The sequence below is a fragment of the Rhipicephalus microplus genome, chromosome 2 (genome assembly GCF_043290135.1).
Source record: "Rhipicephalus microplus isolate Deutch F79 chromosome 2, USDA_Rmic, whole genome shotgun sequence".
NCBI lineage: Eukaryota > Metazoa > Arthropoda > Arachnida > Ixodida > Ixodidae > Rhipicephalus > Rhipicephalus microplus.
This window is the reverse complement of record NC_134701.1, coordinates 243540748-243550066: the sequence shown is the minus strand read 5'-3', so window position 1 is coordinate 243550066 and position 9319 is coordinate 243540748. Positions and strand designations below refer to the sequence as shown.

General features: G+C 46.2%; 1 protein-coding gene across 10 annotated transcripts in view; it reads left to right on the top strand.

The window, feature by feature from the left end:
- The window catches only part of LOC142775875 (uncharacterized), a 201983-nt gene that overhangs the window by 86653 nt on the left and 106011 nt on the right, over window positions 1-9319 (top strand). For 5 of the 10 annotated variants that reach the window (XM_075878267.1, XM_075878245.1, XM_075878270.1 and 2 more), the window contains exon 1: window positions 7563-7798. The exons of the other annotated variants lie outside the window; for them this stretch is intronic. In XM_075878267.1, coding sequence (XP_075734382.1) covers window positions 7615-7798 — 184 coding nt within the window. In that variant the 5' untranslated portion in view covers window positions 7563-7614. Of the gene's footprint in view, window positions 1-7562; window positions 7799-9319 lie in introns of those variants that run through there. 10 annotated transcript variants of the gene reach the window in all.

The window sequence follows — 9319 nt, the reverse complement described above, 5'->3', positions numbered from 1 at the left end:
CAAGAGGTTCGTAGGGGTAGGCCCTCCTGCATAAAACTTCACCGAAAAATTATTTATTTTGAATATATCTTTCGAAAATGTTGAAACTCAATCTAGCAAAACTGGATTTTCCCAATTTCCCGACCAAACAGATAAATAGATCTCCAGTCCCGGCCAGTGCCCACAGAGGTCGATGTCATCAGCTCAACCTAATAAAGCTACCATGACACTAAGCCAGGTGAACAAAGAAATGCCGTGCTTTTTCCTAATGATAAGTCAGACTGCTTTTACAGCGAGCGCTGTTATGTGATGACAATAATGGTCGCGTGCGCCGTAGTTGCCCGCCGGCGCCACCGGTGTTCGTAACCAGTATCGCACGAAACAGTTTGATTGATTGATATTCGGGGGTTTAACGTCCCAAAACCACCATATGATTATGAGACATGCTATAGTGGAGGGCTAAGAAAATTTCGACCACTTGGGGTTTTTCAACGTGCACCCTAATCTCAGCACACCGGCCCCCAGCCTTTTCGCCTTTATTGAAAAGCAGCCGGGATTCGATTCCGTGACCTGCGAGCCAGCAGCCGAGTACCTTAGCCACTAGGCCACCGCGTTAGGCTATCGCACAAAATAATAAAAAGAACAAGGTAAAGAAAAAACACCGTGGATACAATGGGATTAAAACCATGGTCTCCTGCGTGCCAGCCCAGTATTCTGCCACTGAGCAATGCCGGAACTCAAAACTATGTTGCAAACATGTCTTAGCTGGCTTGATGTCGGGAAAGAAATCGCGTTAATATGAGTAATAACGCGTTTTTATAACAGTAAATGAACAACCTGATGTCACAGAATGCGAAAGGCGTAACGAGTGGTCGGTCGAATTGGTGAGCTCCACCCACTACAAAAGCTTCAGGAACAATTGTTTGTGGTACTCAGCCACAGCACAAACAACTTGCACAAAATTCCTTGCAAGGGTGTAGCGGATACCACGCTTCTCCGAAGAATGACGAAGGATGGCATGGTGAATGCTTGTCATCTATACACATTCAATCAAGGGAGTGTCACAGTCGTTTTGTGAGTCCGGTTGACGGCACAAACTTCAGCAGCTCCTTCGTCGCTTTCTATTTTGTTTAACTTGACCATCTCTTTTCCTCCTTTTTGCCTCACCTTTTCAAGCTCATTTCGCTTTCCCCAGTGCATGCAAGGTAGACAAACGGATATTTTCTTCTGGTTAGCCTTTCTTTCTTTCCCGCAACCTTATTCTCTCTCTCTCCCTACTACACAAAAGCTGTGATGATTCATGGCGTAATGGGTACCTTGCAAGTGTTCTTGTAGTAGCTGCCGAAACAGTGCTTAACAAAGGCTCAGAAAGGCCACTCTAACAGCTCTCATTGTGAATGTTCTGCGCGTTCCGCGTAGGTTTGGCATATTATATTTTTTTTACTCTGGCTTACGATGTTATGCTGTCGCACGCATAGGTTCCCAAGTGACGACTCTAGTTTTATATTGAAGAAGCTGCATGCCCCGCCCACGTGTAAAACAACGGACTCGGGTAGTCCTTTTATGTGCAAGATGGAGCTATAAGGTCGGTGGTGGCTTGTTTTCTCTACGAAAGCTCCGACAGGAACACAGTGGTTGCTTTAATCATTTAAATGTTTTTTTTGCCCGATCGCAGAACCACTGTATTCATTCGGCTCGTCTTCGCATGCCAGCTGGTCGTGATAGCTTCACGCGATGATATGCCTCGTCTGTATGACCTGGTAATGGGTACCTTCATGTCAGGGCCGTCCTCGCGGCCTTCTCAAACGTGGAGGCTTGTGTTAGTGGCCAATAAACCACTGTGGTGGCTTTTATAGGTGTCGCTACGTCAGAATTGAAAATGTCCAAGGGCCAAAACACCCATTTCTCGTGATTTCAGTCAGTTCCCGATTTGAAAAAAAAAAATCGGGTACTGTCATCACTTCATTAAATTGGTATTCAACTGCATGCTTATATTGAATTTACAGATTCGTAAACATCCTTCCCCGCTAGCAGTTTTCTTGAGTGTATTCAAAGGAACCATGATCCCTAACTTTCTATCGTAATCTTTGTTATGTGGGTTAATCCTTGTGCGTTTACGCACAATCTGACCAAATTTTAGCGCATTTTGTCGACCATTTACAATATATTTGAATACCTTTTTTGAACACACGGGTTTCTTCTGAGTCGGGCAACACTGAAGCACTCGCGACCCGTGACGCAACAAGCAGCTTGCCACGCGAGCGTAAGTATACCGATCAACAATTCTGTTCCGTGGTCAGCTTTGCTTGAATTAGAAATAGGTCAGTATTAACGCGATAGCGTTAAGAGCTGATTTGCACAAATGTCGGGGTTGGCGTTGTTGGTTGTGAGCGGGAAATCATCATCTTTGCGGGACCAAAAAGTCGAGAAAGATGCAAAGAAAATAAATAGGAAACATTCTTGGCACAACTGGGGATCGCATCTCAGTCGTTTCAGTGACAAGCGGATCTTTTACCACACAGCCACCCCTTTGCTTGTGAATGCAGTAAAAATAACTTCCTCTGCTTGGAAATGCAGTGAAAGTAAGTTTCACGCTTTAGACACAGACACGTTCTTCATACATGCTTCGCAATACCACATGAAGTAATAATGTAATAATTCGCGGTGCAAACGTACAATGCCACTGAATGCCAGAACATGGGTTTATCATAACGACCTAATTGTTCATAGCCAGTCACCCACTACAAAAACACACCCTTCAGTACACGTAATTGGTGCATAGCAAGTTAGAAAAAAATTTCATTCATTAAGTCTTTCAAATACTCACTAGGAACAGAATATCGCTATCGCGTTCAACTCTTAAAGGCGAAGCTTTATGGTTCCCCAAATTTTTTCAGACTTTTCGAGCATCATTTCGGAATTAATCGATATTTAGCGGCTGAAACCATAACATGTGACGGCTCTGCTTCATCCTGCATACGACGTCACACACGCCGTGAAAACATTGTGGTCATCGTCCGTGGGCGGGGCTTATAGTCACCGACATCTACAGCATATTTTGTAGTGAAGTGTCTTTTTTTTACGGTTCATATTTCATATATACTTAGGCTCAATAAATCCTCCACTTCATTTTTCGCTGCAAACCACGAGTAATTTGGTGACATTGTCATGGTCTCTGTAAGAAGTACTCTGTTCCCGCATCACTTTCCACCCATAGACTGCAGTGCTGAAGATGGCAGCAGCTATGCCATCTGGAAGCCACTCGGTAAATAAAAAAAGGACGTTGTGCGAATATCTATCGAACCTGGGGCTGCCCAGCATCGTGAATACAGCGTGGAAGCGACAGATCTTCGATGAAGAGAGGCATCCTCTGGTGATAACTTGTAACCGAGCACGCGTTCTCAGTCATCCGGGCAGCAGAGGCCGGCAGGACGCCTGTGAATGAAACGTCGGCGTCAATAAGCGTAGTACTACTGCGTACACGCACGCCGTAGTCAGAGAAGCGCGCGACGAACTGCCTCGCCAACTGGGTGCCACTGTGGATCGGACAGTGTACGGGAGCAGCGTAGATAGATAGACCCAGTCCCAAAATGAGAGACGTTGCGGCGCCGGAGCCAATTGAGACGACGACGCCTTGTAGTAATTGTGGGGACAGCGCCCTTGTTTACGGCACCCACAAGTGACACCGCCAAGCGCGCATGTGTGCGAGTAGCGCGTGTAGTAAAACGCACGGACGAAAAGCGCGCCGAGGTCAACGTCCATTCACGAAAGCGGCGTCCGCCCACTTGGTCCTCGTCGGCTGGCCCGTCCGCGCCACACACGCTTGCGCCGGTGCCCTGCCTACAACGCCCAAGCGCATCAATCTTGACACACGGCCTGCCACGCGCTGGATGTGGCCGGAGCTTGTCCCACGCTCGAACTGCGTGGACCGGCTGTGTGCGGGTCGGCAAGTGGACTCACGTGAGCGTGAAAACAGAACGCGCGTAGCCTTTGCTTTTCCTTGTTGCAACATTTGCGACTGATATAGCCGTTACAGGCCCGAAACATCTGTGTGCGCCTTCCGCATGCTAACGATCTCTATTCCGATTCCATCCTTTTTTTTCCCCTTAGTCCTACTGCGTGTATATATATATATATATATATATATATATATATATATATATATATATATATATATATATATATATATATATATTCACGTTATTCAATATTGGTCGCAACCACTTCGCTGATTCGTGTGGCTATCGCGACCACCGTAGTTCTCTTCCCTTCCCCACATATACGTAGAAACAATAGAGCAAGATTGAGACTGAAGAACGAAAGAAATACAGCTAGAGGTTGACACGTTATACATACATATTAGATACAGAATTAGTATGTGATGTGGCTTCGATAAATATAGATGTCATACTCATCAAGCGAGGCAGCGTAACGACTGGCTAGTTGCCTATAGTATACCGCCATTGTCGACAGCAAACGCTGGATGCTCATGCCGTTTCCTTACCTTTGGTTGCGAGTTCAGGGTGTGCGTAGTTTATCATTTCGGCCAATAGCTGCATTATGCTGCGATTACATCGCGAATTGCCGTGATACTGCACTCATGTCTAACATCGTGGGGCCTTACGTTTCATTCATTCATTCACTGTCTAACGTATAGAAGAGGTGTGATCGTGCGCAATGTCTCCCAAGGCTGTGCATAACTTCCTTTATATTTTGCAATGCAGTGTACTACATCAATAGAACTGAATGCAGATGATAATTAAGGCTGATAAGGTGTGCGGGCAGGAGCAGGGAGCATGCAATATAACCCTGCAGCCCCTTCTTTTTCGTAACTGGCGCCTCTGTTAACAAATCGCTAAAACCTATCCTACTGTGAATCTACAGCGTGGTTACACTTTTCCCGTCGGAAGAAATTTATGAATGATTTTTTTCTTGCCGCCACAAAATGGCTGCAAAGTTCTACATGCGTCCGGTGAATGCGAGGCAACCATGTGTAGGAGCAGCAGTCCTTCAACGCGGCAAATATCTGGGCATGATAAAAGGTCTCTATACTCACAGGCATGCCACACACATATATCCAACAGCAAAAAAAAAAAAAAAAACCCACCATCTCCACGAAGTTAACGGTGATGGAGGAGCTTGCTTGAGACTGATCGCGAGAAACGGTAAATCGTCCATGCGAGTACTCTACTAGCACATGAAAACGTGACACATTATTATGGGGGTGTTTGTATATACACTTATACATACGCATTATACATACGCATGTAGATGAGCATTATAGATACGTATATACACATATACATACGCATTCTGACTATCGACACTTGCTACTCGTCACCGTGTATCATCCCTATGTCTTTTTCATAAGTTCTATCATTGTTCGTTTACTCAACCACCGTACATTATTCCCGCTGGCCGAATGTCACATTGAACTCGGCACATGAACCAAGTGGGCCGCCCCCGTACTCATACTACAACTTTTTCTGGTTCTTTCTTTTTCCGCACAGCCACAGAATGGAACAGCCTGCCCCACGAAATTGCCGCCCTAACCAGCGCACCCACAAAAATATCCGATCATATTGCAGAACAAAAAGTACTGGATGTCATTTTCATCATTCCGGCTGCTTGTATACATTGCAGAATCACTTACCCATATTACTCATACCATGTTTAATAATGCTTATATACATGTTATTTTCAACAATTGTATAATGACCATATGTAAACCCACCTCTTATGTAATGCGCATGTTGGGCTTTTAAGGTAATAAAATGAAATGAAATGAGATGCACTCATTGACTTATACAATTGTATACAAGTATTACATTACTGATAACAAGCTATGGGGCGCGTTTTCCTTTTAAGATTACAATTTTATGGTCGGTGAAGTATGCAGCGAGTGGATCGTCAATCGGAGGTTGCAATTGAAAGTTAGCGAAGGCAATGTTGACACAGGTCCCGAGTCGAGGTTCTCTTGTCGCCGCTTGCGTGCCTCCTCTGCTTCGCGGGCTCTCACTTCAGGGCCCACCTGTCGCGAGCTTTATTCGCAGCACAATGTGCACAAAATGCCTTACAGGTGTGAAGTGAGCCCCTCGTTCAGCATAATGATCAATGTCATAGTGGCCTAGTGGGCTCCTCCCTACTTCATGAAAGTTACGGTGGGCGTGTAGTGGGTACAGTGCACAGCTGCGCTTCTAGCGTGCACGCCAAGAGATATGCTCTGAACGTAAGAGCTTGGCGAGCTGGCTCCTAAAAATTGCATCGGGAAGCGTCCTTCGTGTGGACTCAAGTAATAGAGCACCAAACGCGAAACTCGAAGTTTGAGGGTTCGGATCCCGCCGACGCAAAAGGAGATTTGTTTACTATAGTTTGAGTTTCCATCAATATAAATGATGGCTATTACAATGCACTTGAATAACTACAAATAATGTTCTCTGTGCTTTCATTTGTTTAATTTTCAGTCGGTTTCATTGTGTATATTACAAGAAATGAGCTCGTCTGAGAACTTCCGTACTTGCGTATGCGCGCATGAAAGGACGTCCAGCGCTTCTTTCTTAAAACAACTGGGCAAAAAAACATTTTTTGAGTCAATACTACTGCGAATGTACACTCTTTCATCACTGGTGTGAACACCTGTGTGCACGCAGTGCAATTTTTAAAAGGCACAAGTTTCGTCGCCCCTTTGATTATTTATATAAAATGCAGGGTATTAAAGAAAATGCTCCCCTAATTGAGTCGTTGCCTTTTGCTAGAGTATAGTTTATCTCTCTATCTATCTTTCTGCACTATTCAGCTCAAAGACAGTTCACATTTACAGCGTCATTTATAGCGTTTTTTGTAGTTTCTCTCTCTCTTCGCAACATTTCTTTTTAACATCTTTCATTCCCCTCAACCCTTTCCCCAGCACAGGGTAGCCAGTCGGTCTAAGAACTGGCTAACCTCCCTGTCTTTCCGCTTAAACTTTCTTCCTCCTCTTCCTCCAGCGTCACATGGCAGGTGATGAATCACATGACTTGATGCGGTATAGACCACTACATTAAAACAAAATAAGCATTTTATTACGCCTTTTCATTCAGCGAACGCTGCTACCGGACCAGACGCTCTATCGCTTATGTCTTGTTACCGACTTCTCTCATTCGTGAAGCTATTTTCTATGCACCTAAAAGGCGCACTGTCTTCCATATATGTGGGGACACTAATAATTTCGTTCGGGTAATCTATGCAACGACTGGAACTTCCGAGATTATTACGCGAGTGGCTAAAACGTACATATACCAGCCTCCGTAATCAATAGCAGCTTGTACAGATCGCCCTTCAGACATCCGATTTTTGATGTCGAAATGCGTTGGTAGCACTCGCTTTTTGTTCGTCGAGATAGCGGGATGCGCAAACATAAGCGCTCCCCCGGTGTGACCTACGCTCGTCTCGAATGGAGATGAAGCACCGTGACACTGGAAAACTGCTCTTAAGAAGAGAGGCGATCAAAAGAAAGGTAAGAGAAGAGAGACAAAAGCAACAAACACGCGAGGGTGATAAGAGATCCACACACGCGCGCACTCTTCTACTCCCTGCAACGTGGCTTCTGGCACGTTCGTTGATGTATCTCGACTTTTACTACGCTACGGCGAGGCGATGGAGTTCACGGCCACAACTGCGTGGGCGCCGCGGTGGCGGAGACGGCGGGAGACCTTCATCGGAGGCGAGAACCAAAGGGTTTCCCTTCTGTACGGGACTCTGCTTGCCGTGCCACGTTGTGACTCGCTGCGGGGCCTTGGATGGCAGCTGGCTCGTGGAGGATGGCTCAACACTCGCTTCCGTACGTTGTCCTTTTGGCTGTCACATTCCTCGACGGTCTTCTCTCATTGTCGCGTGAACCGACGGCACCGTCTTTGCCCAGACGCGCATTAGCGCAGATGTGACTGGCTGGCTGTCGCTCATGCAGCATGCGCCCAATGAAACAGAATGTTTGCGCAAGGCGCGCGGCAGTTAAGGGGCGCTGGGCCATCGTGTCGAAGAGCTGTGCTTTTTTGATACTGGATCTACATGTGGTCCATGCGCTTTGTTCTGTCGGCGGCTTTGATGCCAAGTCGAACGCGTTAGTTTCCGTCAGATTACCGAAGTTCAAACGCCGAGCGCAGAGCAACGGCCTTGGTGGCATATCAAGGCGATGGTGCGATTCCACACCTTCTATAGCAAATAATAGCCCGTATACCACGTGATGGCAGATCTCGAGAACGAACAGCTGGTGATCGGAAGTCTTGCACCACGGCGCGCTTCATAATCACCGTGGTATAGTGGCGCGTAATACCCCAGAAAATAATTAGCGCTTTAACACTTGTTACTGCGAAAACTTTAATGAGATCACAACACGGGTCTTGTGCGGCGCCGTAGTTGTCCGTCGTCGTCGCCGGTGTCCATAACAACTACCACATGTAATAACTTATAAGAAAGAAAAAAAACCTCCGTAAATAAAGAACATTAAGGACACAACGGCATTCCAATCTGGGTGCCCTGCGTTCCAGCCCAGAGTTCTTCCACTCAGCCACGCTGGTGCTTGGGACTCCTTTGCAAACTGACTTTAGGCGGGCTTCATGTCGAGAAAGGAATCGTCTTATTCTGAGTAATAAGTCGTTTTAGAACAACTAAAGAACAACCACATGTCACAATGCGAATCGCGTAACGAGTGGGTCGTCGAATGCACCAGCCCTTTACAAAAGCATGATCTTGTCTACCTATTAACTTTGGCGCATACCCACTGTGTGGTAATGTGAGTATTACTAAAGCTTCTGGCCTGATTTTTCATCGTTGTCAGCGGCACATCACGAAAAAATTGCCCTTGCAAGTATGCAGCGCGCTTCTCCGAATATTCACGAAAGATAGCAAAGTGAATACCTGCCTACTACACAATGATTTATGGTGTAGTGGGTATCCTCCAAGTGTGCTTGCAGCAGCTACCCAAAGAGTGTTTTAAAGAAAGGCTCTGAGATACCGCTCTTTCAGTTTTCCCTGTGACAGTGCGGCGCGTTACGCGCAGGCCTGGCGGTTTTTTAGCGACAGTGACAAACGACAACGACGAGCGTCTCGGAGCCCCATTCGTAGCCATCGCTTGTCGCATTGCGCGTTTCTGGGAAATTGGAAAAGATCACTTGTCGCCCGGAAGCTAGCGTGGCGATTTCCGGCAACATGGCTACACTCTTGGTCATCGCCTTTGTTCCAATTCGCTCTCGATGCTGCTATCCGCGCGTTCTTCAAGAAATGCAAGGTATTGACCAACTTTACATCCGCAACTCACGCTGAAAGTGAGATAAGGGCCGTATTTTGGCGTAAATATTGTTAT